This window comes from Bos mutus, chromosome 3, assembly GCF_027580195.1.
Source record: "Bos mutus isolate GX-2022 chromosome 3, NWIPB_WYAK_1.1, whole genome shotgun sequence".
NCBI classification, from domain to species: Eukaryota; Metazoa; Chordata; class Mammalia; order Artiodactyla; family Bovidae; genus Bos; species Bos mutus.
This window is the reverse complement of record NC_091619.1, coordinates 41,885,299-41,903,687: the sequence shown is the minus strand read 5'-3', so window position 1 is coordinate 41,903,687 and position 18,389 is coordinate 41,885,299. Positions and strand designations below refer to the sequence as shown.

Genomic DNA, 18,389 nt, shown 5'->3' with positions numbered 1-18,389 from the left:
TAAATGTCTTTTTGAAGATCATTTAGAACCTGTCTTTTAAGGTGCTTAAATAATACTTAGTAAGATGATTTTAAATATGTGTTCTAACTATTAATATTTTTCAGTGCATTCGAAAAGTAATTTGGGAGGATATTTTTCCAAAGACTCAACTCTGGGAATTTTTCCAAGTAGATGTTCACAAAGCAGTCGAGCAATTTAGAGGACTTCTTACACAAGGTAAAGGTTATACACTAGAATGTTACCATCAATTTTAAGAAATTTAGTATTACTCTTCTCTTAGTTAACACAGTATTAAATCTGTTATTATTAAATGATATTTATGTTGTTTCTGATGCTCTAACACTATGATTCTGGAGGCTATCTGTGAGTTAGCAGAGATCTTTAAAGGTCATGTCATTCAATTCAGTTCAGTTGCTCAGTTGTGTCCGACTCTTTGCGACCCCATGGACTGCAGCACCCCAGGCCTCCCTGTCCATCACCAATCCCCAGAGCCTACTCAAACTCATGTCCATTGAGTCAGTGATGCCATCCAACCATCTCGTCCTCTGTGTCCCCTTCTCCTCCCACCTTCAATCTTTCCCAGCATCAGGGTCTTTTCCAGTGAGTCGGTTCTTCGCATCAAGTGGCCAAAGTATTGGAGTATCAGCTTCAGCATCAGTCCTTCCAATGAATATTCAGGACTGATTTCCTTTAGGATGGACTGGTTGGATCTCCTTGCAGTCCAAGGGACGCTCAAGAGTCTTCTCCAACACCACAGTTCAAAAGCATCAGTTCTTTCATAATACACAATTATTTCCCTTGGGGACTGCTTCTTATATTGATTCCTTAGCACAATGCTCAGAATACCATACAGCTCAATATTACATTTGTTAAATGAATGTTTAACATGGCAGGTAAATAGAAGAGATTATTTCAGCTGCCAAAAACTCAAAACAGGCTTCAAAACTGAGGGATGTGATTGTCTTCTGTTGGCTAATGTAGGAATCTTAACTGAGGTAGTTGATGGTACCTCAGTTAACTTAGCTAAGTTCTAGTTAATGGTACCTACCATTAACACTGGGCTTCCCAGGTGGCATTATTCATAAAGATACCGCCTGCCAATGCAGGAGATATAAGAGATGTGGGAACCATCCCTGGGTCAGGAAGATCTCCCGGAGCAGGGCATGGCAACCCACTCCAATATTGTTACCAGGAGAATCCCATGGACAGAGGAGCTTGGCGGGCTGCAGTCCATAGGGTCGCAAAAGGTCAGACACAACTGAAGCAACTTAGCATTCACATATGCACTATTGCTGCTGCTGCTGCTGCTAAGTCGCTTCAGTCGTGTCCCACTCTGTGCAACCCCATAGACGGCAGCCCACCAGGCTCCCCCGTCCCTGGGATTCTCCAGGCAGTAACACTGGAGTGGGTTGCCATTTCCTTCTCCAATGCATGAAAGTGAAAAGTGAAAGTGAAGTCGCTCAGTCGTGTCTGACTCTTCACGACCCCATGGACTGCAGCCCACCAGGCTCCTCCGTCCATGGGATTTTCCAGGCAAGATTACTGGAGTGGGGTGCCATTGCCTTCTCCGTATGTACCATTAAGACCACCTAATTACTAGTGAGACTGACTCAGATACTAGCCAGTAGCAAAGGTAGAGAAACAAATCTCCAAATTAAGGACATAGTTAACCTTAAGAAGTTAATCTCTGTGTCCCTAATAAAGTAGGATAGGAAAAACCATGCCAAAAGAGAAATTAGGATTTTTTAGGAAGCTAATTAGAGAAATAATAAAGAATATATCTACAATTAGTATAGGACAACCTAAGAGCAAGAATCTTTGAAGGCTCTTAAAATAAGAAATCCTCTTCCTTATCCAGAAAGTTGAACTTGAGTAAGGTCCAGAAATACTGCCCTCAAAGTCAAAGTCATTATGATTTGAGGCCCTGGAAGCTTCAGGTCAGGTTCACTCTTCAGCTTTCACATTTGTGTAACATCTTAATACATGAATTTTTTATATTATCTTTCCTTCATGTTTTATCTTACTGAAGTGCCTCCATTTTCCCTTTCCTCTGATGTTTATAAACTGTATTATTTATTTACAATTATGTATGCTCACAGTAAAGAAAAAAAGCCAAATAATACAAATATATAATAAACGGAATGTGTAACTTCCTCTCCTCCAAAATCTACGTACTAGAAGGAACTATTATTTAATAGTCTCTTGTGTTTCTTTTCAGACTCTTTTTTGAAAGAAATTCCAATTTTATATAGTTAGGTACATATAAATTACATTCATAAGTTTTATATTTATATCTATTTTATACATAAATAAGACTGCAGTATACAGAATGTTTAACAAGTTGTTCTTTTAGTTGACAACATGATCTTATTACAGCTAATTATTTCTTTTTAACTTCTAGATAGCAATATACTGCGTTAAAGTACTTGAATTCCTTTTAACCATTTTGGTAGGTTATTTGTAGTTCATTTCTCATTCATTCATTTAATACATTTTTATTGAATCACCTATTATGTGCAAGGCACTGATCCAGGTAGGGGAATTCAGAGGTGAATGTAGCAAACCCTGGATCTAGAGGAATTTATATTCTTACAAGTGATACTATAGAAAATAAATCCTTGTGCATGTTAACTTTACTGGCTTTCTGACTAAATCAGTAGGACAAATTATTAGGCAGAATTCATGGGTCAAAGAGTATACAAATTTAATGATAAATTTGTAATAGATGTTGTCAAATTGCTTTTCAATACAAATTGTACCAGTTTATGTTATCACTAACGGTGACATCACCAACATTAGCTACTATTTAATCTTTGTCAATAGGCAAAATATTCATTATTTTTATTTATATTTCTTTGGTTATGAATGAAACATCTTTTCATGTTTTAATTAGCCATTTATAATTCTTCCATTAATTGCCTTTTAATGTTCTTCCCATATTTTTCTGTTGGGTTGCTCATCTTTTTCATATTGACTTATTATTACTGGTGGTTCCTTACTACAGTGGCCTCAGCTATATCCTCCTATTATGCTATTGATCTTTTAATCCTTGTTGACGGTGGTTTTCTCTCCTCACTGTAACCAAATTTATTGATCTTTTCTTTTATGGCTTCTAATTTCACATTGTGCATAGACCTTCAAACAACATTCTGTTTTCTTCTGATAATCTTATTTACAGTTTACTTTTAAATATTTAATAGACCTGGAATTTATATAAAGAAGATATTAACTTTATTTAATTTTAAAAAGTAGTACTGGGTTGATATTCCATCCTTTTAAACTGGTTTGGGATACCACCATAATACGTCATAATGTATAATCATATACTGAATATTCATGGCTCTGTTATCTGTGCTATTCCACTGATCTGTCTTATACTCTAGCAATATGAAAGACTTTTATAATATACACTCATTGTGTAGTTTTACCTCTTTTTTAAACACTTCTTGGCATTTTTTCATGTATGTTACTCTTCCAAATTAACCTCAGAAACTACATCTTTAAATCTATTTATTCTTTATCTTACTTTGTGCTTTTATAAGCCATTTCATTTAGAATAAGCCAGATATTAATTAATTAAAGTAAAATCAAACCCAGTGGAGGCAATCCTCCACTGATTTACTAGAAACAAGTTCAGAATAAGAATGAAAACTCTCCCTACAAAGCATTTATTTACTTTTTTCATTTTTTATTATTATGTAAGAGGAGAATGCTAGTTGGTGAAACGGAAAAAATATAAAAACAAACTTGTCTGCTTCGTTCAGAGAAAGTCAAGTTGTTAATAAGACTTACTTTTTAAAATAGAAAGCAATCTTTGAGGAAAAAGAACTCCTAAAGTTAGTGTCTTTGGTAGCACCTGGGAAGAAAATGTGTACCATCAACACTAGACCATTCAGGTATGACCTAAATCAAATCCCTTATGATTACACAGTGGAAGTGACAAATAGATTCAAGGGATTAGATCTGATAGAGTACCTGAAGAACTATGGATGGAGGTTCGTGACATTGGACAGGAGACGGGGATAAAGACCATCCCCAAGAAAAAGAAATACAAAATGGCAAAATGGTTGCCTGAGGAGGCCTTACAAATAGCTGAGAAAGGAAGAGAAGCAAAAAGCAAAGGAGAAAAGGAAAGATATACCGATTTGAATGCAGAGTTCTAAAGAATAGCAAGAAGAGATAAGAAAGCCTTCCTCAGCAATCAATGCAAAGAAATAGAGGAAAACAATAGAATGGAAAAGACTAGAGATCTCTTGAAGAATATCAGAGATACCAAAGGAGCATTTCATGCAAAGATGGGCACAATAAAGGACAGAATGGTATGGACCTAACAGAAGCAGAAAATATTAAGAAGAGGTGGCAAGAATACACAGAAAAACTACACAAAAATGACCCAGATAACCACGATGGTGTGATCACTCACCTAGAGCCAGACATCCTGGAATGTGAAGTCAAGTGGGCCTTAGGAAGCATCACTACAAACAAAGATAGTGGAGGTGATGAAATTCCAGTTGAGCTCTTTCAAACCTTAAAAGATGCTGTGAAAGTGCTGCACTCAATATGCCAACAAATTTGGAAAACTCAACAGCAGCCACAAGACTGGAAAAGGTCAGTTTTCATTCCAATCCCAAAGAAAGGCAATGCCAAAGAATGCTCAAACTACCGCACAGTTGCACTCATCTCACACGCTAGTAAAGTAATGCTCAAAATTCTCCAAGCTAGGCTTCAACAGTATGTGAACCATTAATTTCCAGATGTTGAAGCTGGATTTAGAAAAGGCAGAGGAACCAGAGATCAAATTGCCAACAGCTGCTGGATCATCAAAAAAGCAAGAGAGTTCCAGAAAAACATCTATTTCTGCTTTATTGACTATGCCAAAGCTTTTGACTGTGTGGATCACAACAAACTTGTAAAAAATTCTTCAAGAGATGGTAATACCAGACCACCTGAGCTGCCTCTTGAGAAACCAAGAGGCAAGTCAGAAAGCAACAGTTAGAACTGGGCATGGAACAACAGACTGGTTCCAAATCGGGAAAGGAGTACATCAAAGCTGTATAATGTCACCCTGCTTATTTAACTTATATGCAGAGTACATCATGAGAAACGCTGGGTTGGAAGAAACACAAGCTGGAATCAAAATTGCCAGGAGAAATATCAGTAACCTCAGATATGCAGATGACACCACCCTTATGGCAGACAGCAAAGAACTAAAGAGCCTCTTGATGAAAGTGAAAGAGAAGAATGAAAAAGTTGGCTTAAAACTTAACATTCGGAAAACTAAGATCGTGGCATCCGGTCCCATCACTTTATGAGAAATAGATGGGGAAACAGTGGAAACAGTGGCAGACTTTATTTTTGGGGCTCCAAAATCACTGCAGATGGTGATTGCAGCCATGAAATTAAAAGATGCTTACTCCTTGAAAGGAAAGTTATGACCAACCTAGATAGCATATTAAAAGCAGAGACATTCCTTTGCCAACAAAGGTCCTTCTGGTCAAGGCTATCGTTTTTCCAGTGGTCATATATGGATGTGAGAGTTGGACTATAAAGAAAGCTGAGCGCCAAAGAATTGATGCTTTTGAACTGTGGTGTTGGAGAAGACTCTTGAGAGTCCCTTGGACTGCAAGGAGATCCAACCAGTCCATCCTAAAGGAAATCAGTCCTGAATATTCATTGGAAGGACTGATGCTGAAGCTGAAACTCCAGTACTTTGCCCACCTGGTGCGAAGAACTGACTCATTGGAAAAGACCCTGATGCTGGGGAAGATTGAAGGCGGGAGGAGAAGGGAACAACAGAGGATGAGATGGTTAGATGGCATCACTGACTCAATGGACATGGGTTTGAATAAGCTCCAGTAGTTGGTAATGGACAGGGAAGCCTGGGGTGCTGCAGTCCATGGGGTCACAAAGAGTCAGACATGACTGAGTGACTGAACGGAACATCTTTAGTGCCCTAAAAAATGTATAGAATACCTGAATACTAATCAAAGCAGTAAGGTGGGGACTGGGGTTGAACTGGTGGGAATTGCTGCGTTTTTCTTCTACAGTGTTGTTTTTTTTTCCCCAGTCAGGATCTCTCTCTCCTCTTTACCCAATGCCGCCTCTCTCTCTCTTTCCTTCTGTGTGTGTGTGTGTGTGTGTGTTAGGTTTTTGCAGAAGGATACGTAGGGAGGTAGGAAGGAATGCTTATGAAATAAATAGTTCTTTTATTTTCTAAGAAAAAAACAATAAACTAAAAATATGAAATAAGTAACAGTTATAATCTCCTTATATATATCTGCATTTAAGATATAATATTTTCTTTCTTTCAGAAAATAGGAAAACAACAAGGCCTGATCCAGATCACCACCTTAAGATAATTCAGGATCCTGAATACAGACGGCTTGGCTGCACTGTAGATATGAATGTTGCTCTAGCAACTTTCATACCACATGAGTATGTTTTATATTTTACTACATACTAAAGAATAATATTGCTTGTAAACCTTTATGACTATTCTGATTACGTTTATGGTATTATTTTTATGCTATTTGTTAACAGCCTGAATAAAAAATGAAATAAAGTAATTCCCTATAATTACTACTTCCAACACATGACATTTCCCCTTTTGTGGTAAAAATGTATACAACTGGAAAATTTCTTAAGTCTTAATTAAGGTCCTAAGTTTCTATGACCCGTATTAGAAAAATTTTTAATGTAGAGTTTGTAGAACCATTAAATAATATTCGTATTGCTTTATCTACTTCAAGCAATGGGCCAGCCGCAATTAATGAATGCTGCAATTGGTTCAGGAAGAGAATTGAGGAATTAAATTCGGAGAAGCATCAACTCATTAACTATCATCAGGAACAGGTTTTACCTACTTCTTTTGAACTGCTGTTTTTCTCTGAGTTTTAATACTGTTTTTTGTTGTTGTTATTGACATAAGTTCATGTTTTCTAGGCAGTCAATTGCCTTTTGGGAAATGTGTTTTATGAACGACTGGCTGACCATGGACCTAAACTAGGACCTGTTACTAGAAAACATCCTTTGGTTACCAGGTATTCCATTTTTGTTTTCTTCTCATGAAAGGTTAAAAATTGAAATTGTACTAAATTCTTCAAATTAACCTAAATTTTAATTTCCTTGAATGTGTGACCCAGTATGTTTGTTAAATTGAAATAGCAGTTTTGATCTGGTAACTAGGCTTAATATTAATTAATTTTGTTAGGCAAATCTTTAATTAGAGAAACTATCATCAGTATGAACCAATTTATAATCATTTACATTCATGTTTCTGGAGGACTGCATACTTACTAATAATTTCACTGTTAAGCAAATTAAGCAAGTATTTAGCTCCTTATAAGTAGTGTACAGCAGAGATTAGGCAACTGAAGCATAGTAAAAACTTTTGCAAAATAATGTCAATACTTTAGTGATTTTCTTAGTCATTCTATGAGATTTTTAAAGTTATTAGAATGTTCTGTACTAACATTCTATACTTAGAATGTTAATCAGATATAGTATAATACTTACTCAATTTCTCAAATCCTGCTAGATTTACTCAAAATGTCTGATGATTTTTTCACCTGTATTGAAGTTTATTTCTTATTTCTTATAAATGGTGTCAAACTAATCTTATCTATTCTATTCATTAGGGACAAAGTTTAATTTTAATGGTATTAATTCAGATTTTCTCCAAGGAATTTCCTGTATGGATTTCATACTTCATTGTATCTCCTAGATATTTTACTTTCCCCTTTGAAGACATATCCCTCTCTGTAGAAGAATCAATGATTCATGTCCCAAATAAAGCTTGTTTTCTGATGGCACATAATGGATGGGTAATGGGAGATGATCCCCTTCGAAATTTTGCTGAACCAGGTATGTCATTTTTGTTAACTTCTCTATGGACAGGGAAATAAAAGTTCATGGCAAGCTCAGAATATAAATTGTTTGTTGATTTTGTTCCCCGAGTAGGCTGATGATTTTTAAATTGTTTCATTGGTCATGCCAGAGGTGCATACAGTTTGAGAGAAGAGAAGGAACTGACAGAATGAGATTCAGCTTCTTTCTCCTTCTTTCCTTTTCTACCCCTATCTCCTCAAACAGAAGAGTTCTCATATATCTATTTGATATTATGGTTCTACAGAAGATTTTATTTGGGCAACTCATTTGTACACAAATGTACTCATTTGCATCTTTAAAAAGCCATCTGAACCTGTATGGTTACAACTGTTTATTGTAAGAGATATTTTCACTGATTAGCTAGAGGAGTATTTAAGATATTTGAATGACAGTTAAACTAGAAAACAATTGTTTTTAGATTCCCTCTTACTTAATGCTAGCTTCTTATTTCTTATAGCTGTTTCATTGCCAGGAATAATTTTGCAAGGGACCTATCGATATATTTATTTTTTAACATTTTAGAATCAGAAGCCTGTTTTTATGACATTAAATTTAATTCAGAAGTCTCATTTTTTAAAAAAAACATGTAGCTTTGCATTTAAGTATCTCTGCCATCTCCTTTCCAACCATTCGAAGTGAAAAATGATACTTTGCTCTACACCATGGATTTAATGTAACATATTGCCAAAAATTGGTAGCAAGGTGGAGATGGAGCTTTAAATGGTTTTGGTATAGCTTTAAAGGCTCATGATATTACTATTACTGTTTTCCTTTAAGAAGCAACTTGAATTTTTACTATTTAGCACACGTTTTTAGAAGAGAATGTAAGGTACAGTTTTAGCAAAATAGATAGGAGATCTAAATTACTATCAATTTTTTAAAACTTTATCCCATACCATTTTAGATATAATTTTAACCTATATATGGCTTGTGTTAGAAATAATAAATGTGATTTTAAAACAACAGTTTTTCCTTGAAATACATATTTTCATTTTATTCCTTGAACCATTGAAAGCAAGCTCCTTTTTTAACAGGTTCAGATGTTTATCTAAGGAGAGAACTTATTTGCTGGGGAGACAGTGTTAAATTACGCTATGGGAAAAAACCAGAGGACTGTCCTTATCTCTGGGCACACATGAAAAAATACACAGAAATCACCGCAACTTATTTCCAGGGAGTCCGTCTTGATAATTGTCACTCAACACCTCTTCATGTAGCAGAGGTACAGATAAATAATTCATCTATGTTAAAGAAATCAGTGTCCTTTCCTAGCTTTCCTTAATAAGAGTGTACAAATACATGTTTCCTTTTGCTTGTTGAATGCTAACAGTAATATGGTGGTAGTATTTTAAAACTTGCATAATTTGCATAATTCCGAGAATTTTTGATGCAGATATTATGGAGTACTGGGCATAAAACGTATGAGTTAATATTTTTATTTAAGTTAGGGACATTATATTGTCTCCGATAATACACATACAACAATATGCCATATATATTATTAAAATATTATTAATATTTTAATGTTAATATTTTAAAAGAATTAACCTTGTTAATAATTTAACAATATATAAATATTAATTTGTCTTATTCTTATTATTAGGTTAGTTTCAATAAATTAGTAGCCACTGTGAAGTCATATTGGAGAAGGCAATGGCACCCCACTCCAGTACTCTTGCCTGGAAAATCCCATGGACGGAGGAGCCTGAAAGGCTGCAGTCCATGGGGTCGCTGAGGGTCAGACATGACTGAGCAACTTCACTTTCACTTTTCACTTTCATGCACTGGAGAAGGAAATGGCAACCCAAGCCAGTATTCTTGCCTGGAGAATCTCAGGGACAGGGGAGCCCGGTGGGCTGCCATCTATGGGGTCGCACAGAGTCGGACACGACTGAAGTGACTTAGCAGCAGTGAAGTCATATAGCTTATTTCATATTATAATAATTATTTAAACACTAGCATTAAAAAAAATAATAATAAATAAACACTAGCATTATAGCATATTGAAGATAGTTTGTCTCACTGATTCAATTTTCATTATCATATGGAAATATAATTATATGTAAATGTAAACATAAAAATTTTCTGTTCCTCTTCAGGTTTTTTATAGTAACGTAAGCAATGCCAACATTTATAGTGTTATCTTTTATGAAACATAAAAGATAATGCTTTAAATTTTATATAATACTATAAATGCTATAAATTTTATATAATTTATAGCATTATCTTTTATGTTTACAGCTTTGTAAACACTTTAGAGTTTCATTCTATTTGTAAGATCTTTGAAACTTTCCTAGTGACAAGTTAGTGTTCTGTGGAAATGTGTGCTTATCTGAAAAACATCTATTTCTATCATTTTAAAGCAGTATTATAATGCATATGTTTCAAGTCCTGTGATGAAAAATTGCTTTGATTTGGAAGAATTTAATGAACATTAGTTAAGGTAGTAGAACATTTTTAGCTTCAAAAAAAGGCAGAGTTTTTTTTTAAATGTATGCCTTTAGCAATACATTTGTAAGATGGTTATAACATTATAGCAAAATACAGAATACTAAAATTTAAGTTTAAAAAACCTCTAGGGTCTTATGTGTTAGAATTTCAAGTATTAGCCTTTGTGCAAATGTTCAACAATTTTTTTTGAACTGATCTGATTTCTGATTAGAAGTTCTGGGGAATTCCTTGGCAGTCCAATGGTTAGAACTCAGTGCTTTCACTGCCGTGGCCTGCGTTCAGTCCCTGGTCAGTGAACGAAAATTCAGCAAGCCACAAAGCGTGGCCAGGAAAAAAAAAGGAATTTATTATCATCTTCAGGAAAAACTGGCTTAAGTCTAGTCAGACCTAATCTTTACAATAGCTAAATGATGCACCAGCAGGGAATTTATCATTTATAGTTTAGTCAAGGGCCTGAAAATTAATAGGCTAATTAGGGATATTAAAAACAAAACATAAAATAGGGTTTGGAAAGCCTAGCAGAATTGCAGTACTATGGTTTACATTTTTTAAGTGACACTAACATTTTTCTTCTTCCTTTTTTTCCCCCTTTTGTGTCCCATCTGCAAAATCTAATCTTCCTTTTTAACTGTTATATTCGCTTTATACATTCTTTTGTTTTCTGTATGTTTTGGTCCATTTTATGTTTTCTTACTTATGCACAATTAAATTTCTTTGGAAATTCTCTTGGATTTCCATTTTGTCTTGCTACATGGTATTTTCCTGTGTCAAATCCATGCCTAGTCTTGCCTCCTCTCCTTCCCCCACACCATCTTGCTTTTCTCTTTCTGTTATATTTGTGACTGTGCTTTTTGCAGTATATGTTGGATGCTGCTAGGAAATTGCAACCCAATTTATATGTAGTAGCTGAACTGTTCACAGGAAGTGAAGACCTGGACAATGTCTTTGTTACTAGACTGGGCATTAGTTCCTTAATAAGAGGTAGGCTCATTGAAAGTGTTTTTCCCATCTAAAGCTTCAGTTTTTGTTTAAGTAGATTAAAAGGCATTTAATAGCTTTATGTACAGTGTTTAATAATGTTCAACATAGTTATTGTTCTTTTAAATATTCTACTCAAAATTTCTTAATATAACTGAGTCTGTTTTCATTAGTGAAAATTTCTACTTTGGGGTAAGATGTCTCATTTTAACTTGAAAGACCAATGGAACGAATTGATGACTTGAACAAAATCACTTTTTTGTTGTTGAAAATATATAAATCTGTTTTTCATCTCTATCTGCCTAAATGATGTAATCTTGAGATTTTTCTCCATAGATTTTATGTAACCAACATCCTAATAAGCAGCATATATTCCTTTTTTACTGCATGAGCCATTTCTCTGGTTAAGTTGCAGAAAAGACTTTTTGTCATTTAAACTGATGGACATTTGTTTAAATGTTTAAATCAGTTTTATTTTTGATAATATTTTTGTGGTCTGTTTTTGAAAGTCAGTCACAATACAAAATCTAATCTCTTTTTGGACATTGCTAATGAAGATTGTTAAAATACTCTGTAATGCTTTGCAGAGGCAATGAGTGCATACGATAGCCATGAAGAGGGCAGATTAGTTTACCGATACGGAGGAGAGCCTGTTGGATCCTTTGTTCAGCCCTGTTTGAGGCCTTTAGTGCCAGCTATTGCACATGCCCTGTTTATGGACATCACCCATGATAACGAGTGTCCTATTGTGGTAAGCGTCTATCCTGTTGCTTGTATTTCCTTATTTCGCTAAATGTTTTGATGTTTAGTTCTCTGCTGTTTAATGGCAGTAATATCCACAGTACCTCAAAATAGTGCCTTAGATTTGTAAGTGATTGTGATTTAAAGGTTTTTGAGTGGTTTGTCATTTGTCTTAAAGCAAATGAATACATCTTCAGGATGTACTTATGTACATTCTGTACTTCTCCTTTTACGTCATGGGGCTATAGCATGGCACTTTGCATTTGAAAGAAAATAAACTTGTGTTGTTTTACTCTTTTGTAGCATAGGTCAGCATATGACGCTCTCCCAAGTACCACAATTGTCTCCATGGCATGTTGTGCTAGTGGTAGTACGAAAGGCTATGACGAATTAGTGCCTCACCAGGTTTGTTATGTGTTGTTTTTTAAAACCCACAAGGCCCAAAACTGATCATTTTTACCAGAATTCCTCATTGTCATTAAAACATGCACATGGCTAAGTTTTTGTTTTGTTCAGATTTCAGTAGTTTCTGAAGAGCGGTTTTACACTAAATGGAATCCTGCAGCATCGCCATCCAACGCTGGTGAAGTGAACTCCCAGAGTGGCATTATTGCGGCCAGGTGTGCAATCAATAAACTTCACCAAGAGCTTGGAGCCAAGGGTTTTATCCAGGCAAGAAGCTACATTTTCTAGGTTCCTTTCTTAGGTTCAGTTTTAGAGTCTTTCCAGTTTGAGCACTAATGTGTTTTCTCTCTGTTTCTCAGGTGTATGTGGATCAAGTTGATGCAGACATAGTGGCTGTAACCAGACATTCACCCAGTATCCATCAGTCGGTCGTATCTGTTTCTAGAACTGCTTTCAGGAATCCCAAGACTTCATTTTACAGCAAGGAAGTGCCTCAAATGTGCATCCCTGGTAATGTGATCTAAAAAATGTTGTTTTGGTTGTATTGTTAAATTGTTAATAATAATAAATATTATTAAATTGTTGTTACGTGTCATATATATTGTAACACAGTGTGAGTATAGATGTAGTTAAGAAAAAGAATTACAAATTTTTGATAACTTGTATTTTTACTACATGGAGCAAAACCTGGAAATACTGTTAAATGTTAACATTTTTTGAGTTCTGATTTTATTTTCATCCTAATACATTTTCCTATCTCCTAATTTATATAAATGAACATGTATTTCTTCTACACCCAGCTAGATTTATATGTATATTCATGTACATATGTATATACATATATATTTATATGTGTGTCCAAGTGTTTCTGTATATGTATACATATATTTACATATATAAACCAAAATGGAAAGTAGTTTAATATTTAAGGCACTTTATAATCCATCCTCATCTGTTTCAACCAAATAGATATTTTCACTGCTCCCTAAGTAGCCTTACTCCTACTTATTTATGAATTCTTTACATCTTTCAAGGACTAAAGTTTCACCTCCTTTGAGAAGCCTTCTCTAAGTACTCAGTAAACTCTCTGTCCTCTGAACATATAGCAATTATAGTCTCTGTATCACTCAGACATTATAAAATGCATCCTTGAGGTATATACTTATTATTACTTGATTGTTTTCTAGATATGTATATTTAATTTCCTTATTTATTATTATATATAATATATTATGGCATAACATGCTCCTGTGCATATAGCAGCTGTCCAAGTCCATTGACTAACTGAGTGAATGAAGCTTCTCACAAACATGATCATACTCTATATTTGTTGCTGATTGCAAAATATTCATAACTCCCATTTTTAGAAGTTATCAACTTGAATAGTTTTAGGGTTAAATGTCTATTGCTTTTTTTTTAACTGTTCACAAGTTTATATACAGTAATCTCATCTGGTTGTAACTAATATACATATATAGTTTTACATGGTTGCACTCAATGTATACAGTAATATCTCAGGGTTTTGTTTTGTTTTTGATCAGTGATCATTCTTAAAACATGTTCCATTTTCTCAGTCCACATAATTTTGATTTTCATTATGTTGAATGTTTTATATTTTATTATGTTAGCATTCCATTTTTAACATTTATGTGTGTTTAGCAGTGCTCTTTAAGATTTGAGTATACACTAGGAATAATCTTTTTGTTTTGAATAATTTTCTTAGTATATATTTTCAGAAGTAGACTTCTGGATCAGAAGGTCTTTCATTGTCAGATTAACAGTTTAAAGTTCAAATTATTTAAATAATAAAGTTTCAGTTTTATATATCCTTTGATCTAGCAGTTCTATTCCCAGGTGTGTATCTGAGAAACTCTCCTGCACTTCCACTAGGAAATATGCACAAAAATATTTATTGTAACATTATTGATAATAGAGGAAAATAATGACAGTGGTGGTTAAATGAATACATTTGGGTACACTCATACAGTGGAATACTGTTTGGCATCTAAAATGAATGAGGTAGAGCTAACATAGCAGTATAAACAAATTTGAAAAACTACAGTGTTATCCAATAGAAAGGAAGTTGCAGAAGTGTATCTATAACTTGAATCCACTCACATAAACTTGGAAATATGGAGAACAGTATATGGTGCTTAGGGAAACAGGTATATGTAGTAAAAATGCACAGGATCAATGCAGACCAGCCTTCAGGTAGTGGTTACCTCTGAAGGGAAAGAAAGGGAACACACGGACATCAGTTGGGTTTGGAATATTTTCTTAAGCGAGGTAGTGGGATCTGGGTGTTTAACTTTTCCCTACTTTTTCTGTCTTTGAAATATTCCATTTTTAAAATGTAAGCCTTTCAAGTGATCTACTTTCTCTCCTGTCAATATTAGAAAGGTTTCACATTGTTTCCCAGAGCTAAACTGTTATTACTTGATGAGATCTCTTTTAAATAGTTCTGTTAATTTTTTAAAAGCATGTATGAAAACTGCATGTTACATAGAATTATCTACTCTCAGATTGCTTTTTTTTAAGTTAGCTAATATATTCAACTTTAGGTTAAATGATTTAAAACTCCTTTAGCAGTTCTTAATTTCAGATAGTTTAATGTGAAATTTTGTTAAAGTTTTTATATATTCCTAGGCAAAATTGAAGAAGTAGTTCTTGAAGCTAGAACTGTTGAGAGAAATACAGCACCTTATAGGAAGGATGCTAATTCAATCAATGGAATACCAAACATCACAGTAGAAATTAGAGAACATATTCAGGTACTTCGGACTCTCATCTCACTACTGTATTTAACATTTTAAGGACATTAGGCTTATTTATCGACTGGTTTTATATATTTTTTTCAAGCTCAATGAAAGTAAAATTGTTAAGCAAGCTGGAGTTACTACAAAAGGACCCAATGAATATATTCAAGAAATAGAATTTGAAAATTTGTCTCCAGGAAGTGTTATTATATTCAGGTAGAGTTCAAGCTATTGACTTTATATTTAAAATATTTTACATATTCTGTTAATTTTGAATAAATTACTCCTAAAAATCAACCACATTTTAATTAATGTTTTCAGAGTTAGTCTTGATCCACATGCGCAAGTTGCTGTTGGAATTCTTCGAAATCATCTGACACAGTTCAGTCCTCACTTTAAATCTGGGAGTCTTGCTGTTGACAATGCAGATCCTATATTAACAATTCCTTTTGCTTCGTAAGTATGCCTTATTTTATGGAGATTTGCCACTTTAATAATGATAAGTTGTCACAAGCCTGATTTAAGTAGTTTTAAGGCTTCTCTATATCCTTGTTGCTCAAAGGATAGTCCAAGGACCAGCAGTATTGAGATCATTTATTGTTAACCTTTTATCCTGTTACTTTATCATTTGTGTGCACACATGCTATCTCACTCATACATGCTCTCTAGATAGATAGATACACATGTATACATATGTACACATATATATCTATATGTATATACACATCTTTATATATACACACATACAATTTTTCTGAGCTATTTGAGACTAAGTTACATGCATCATACTCTTTACCATTTCATTTTTTTAATGCCAATACATTGTTCTTATATCTGGCTATACCATAGTTTATTTCATCAGTCTCCATTTTTTGGACACTTTAACTTGGACCAGTTATTTACACTTTATTCATCTCAGTTTCCTTATTTGGAAAATGAGGCTTAAAATAATTCCTACCTCTTAGATTTCATAAGTATTAAATTGGATAATGCACATGAAACACTTAATACAATTCATGGCACATAACAAATGCTCAATATATGTTATATGTCATGAGTACTAGGATAATTTCCAGGAATGGAATTTCTGAGTTAGACTATCGTATATTTGAGGCTTTTAATACTGCCAGATCCTTTCCAGAAAGATTATATTAATATTTTCAGCTCAATGTAAAAGTCTAATATCCCACATCCTTACTGAGTATATGTTATTATAATGTAATGTTTAAGAGCATAAAGGATGGGACCAGATTGCCTGGATTTAAATCCAATTTCAGACTTATTAACTGTAAGAAGTAAGACTTTGGGCAAGTTACTTAGGAGATATAGTGACTCTCAGAACAGTGTTTGACAGAGAGTATCAGTGATCAATAAGTGTTAGCTATTACTAGTCAAATTGGTAAATATAAAGTACTTTAAAATTACATCTCAATTTATTTTAAATATTAAGATAATTTCTGTGTTCATAAGTCATTTGTATTTATTTAGTGAAATGTCATTTTTAAATATTAGTTCATTTTTATGTTCTGTTCAGTTGGTTTTGTTGTTCTATAAGAGCTTTTATTAGTAAGGATATTAACTCTTAATTCAAGCCATACTTAGTAGATAAATTATTTTAAAAATCTGAGATGAAGCAGTTTTGTGCTTCTATGGCATGCTTTTTTTTTTTTTTTTTTTTTTAATGGCATGTTTATAAAATAGCACATTCCTCATCAGAGCTACTAAGATTATCTAGGGACAAGAATCTGCACTTGAATATGCTCTCCAGGTGATTCTTTTTTTTTTTTTTTAATCTGTTTTATTTATTTATTTTACTTTACAATATTGTATTGGTTTTGCCATACATTGACATGAATCCGCCATGGGTGTACATGTGTTCCCCATCCTGAACCCCCCTCCCACCTCCCTCCCTATCCCATCCCTCTGGGTCATCCCAGTGCACCAGCCCCGAGCACCCTGTATCATGCATCGAACCTGGACTGTTGATTCATTTCACATGTGATAATTTACATGTTTCAATGCCCTTCTCCCATATCATACCACCCTTGCCCTCTCCCACAGAGTCCAAAGGACTGTTCTATACATCTGACTCTTTTGCTGTCTCGCATAAAGGGTTATCGTTACCACCTTTCTAAATTCCATATATATGTTAGTATACTGTATTTGTGTTTTTCTTTCTGGCTTACTTCACTCTGTATAATAGGCTCCAGTTTCATCCACCTCATCAGAACTGATTCAAAGGCATTCTTTTTCAGTTCAGTTCAGTTCAGTCGCTCAGTCGTGTCCGACTCTTTGCGACCCCATGAATCGCAGCACACCAGGCCTCCCTGACCATCACCAACTCCCGGAGTTCACTCAAACTCATGTCCATCGAGTCGGTGACGCCATCCAGCCATCTCCTCCTCTGTCGTCCCCTTCTCCTCCTGCCCACAATCGCTCCCAGCATCAGGGTCTTTTCCAATGAGTCAACTTTTCGCATGAGATGGCCAAAGTACTGGAGTTTCAGCTTTAGCATCATTCCTTCCAAAGAAATCCCAGGACTGATCTCCTTTAGAATGGACTGGTTGGATCTCTTTGCAGTCCAAGGGACTCTCAAGAGTCTTCTCCAACACCACAGTTCAAAAGCATCAATTCTTCGGCACTGAGCTTTCTTCACAGTCCAACTCTCACATCCATACATGACCACTGGAAAAACCATAGCCTTGACTAGACGGACCTTTGTTGGCAGAGTAATGTCTCTGCTTTTTAATATGCTGTCTAGGTTGGTCATAACTTTCCTTCCAAGGAGTAAGCGTCTTTTCATTTCATGGCTGCAGTTACCATCTGCAGGGATTTTGGAGCCCAGAAAAATAAAGTCTGACACTGTTTCCACTGTTTCCCCATCTATTTCCTATAAAGTGATGGGACCAGATGCCATGATCTTCGTTTTCTGAATATTGAGCTTTAATCCAACTTTCTCACTCTCCTCTTTCACTTTCATCAAGAGGCGTTTTAGTTCCTCTTCACTTTCTGCCATAAGGGTGGTGTCATATGCATATCTGAGGTTATTGATATTTCTCCCGGCAATCTTGATTCCAGCTTGTGCTTCTTCCAGCCCAGCATTTCTCATGATGTACTCTGCGTAGAAGTTAAATAAGCAGGGTGACAATATACAGCCTTGACGTACTCCTT

General features: G+C 34.8%; 1 protein-coding gene across 4 annotated transcripts in view; it reads left to right on the top strand.

Annotated features, from left to right (window-relative positions):
• AGL (amylo-alpha-1,6-glucosidase and 4-alpha-glucanotransferase) overlaps window positions 1-18,389 on the top strand; it is a 97,455-nt gene that overhangs the window by 43,214 nt on the left and 35,852 nt on the right. For all 4 annotated transcript variants that reach the window (XM_070367618.1, XM_070367619.1, XM_070367617.1 and 1 more), the window contains exons 7-20: window positions 105-216; window positions 6,312-6,435; window positions 6,750-6,852; window positions 6,943-7,040; window positions 7,724-7,863; window positions 8,922-9,109; window positions 11,196-11,319; window positions 11,904-12,067; window positions 12,361-12,462; window positions 12,574-12,729; window positions 12,822-12,972; window positions 15,109-15,233; window positions 15,322-15,434; window positions 15,540-15,674. In XM_070367618.1, coding sequence (XP_070223719.1) covers window positions 105-216; window positions 6,312-6,435; window positions 6,750-6,852; window positions 6,943-7,040; window positions 7,724-7,863; window positions 8,922-9,109; window positions 11,196-11,319; window positions 11,904-12,067; window positions 12,361-12,462; window positions 12,574-12,729; window positions 12,822-12,972; window positions 15,109-15,233; window positions 15,322-15,434; window positions 15,540-15,674 — 1,835 coding nt within the window. The remainder of the gene's footprint in view (window positions 1-104; window positions 217-6,311; window positions 6,436-6,749; window positions 6,853-6,942; window positions 7,041-7,723; window positions 7,864-8,921; window positions 9,110-11,195; window positions 11,320-11,903; window positions 12,068-12,360; window positions 12,463-12,573; window positions 12,730-12,821; window positions 12,973-15,108; window positions 15,234-15,321; window positions 15,435-15,539; window positions 15,675-18,389) is intronic.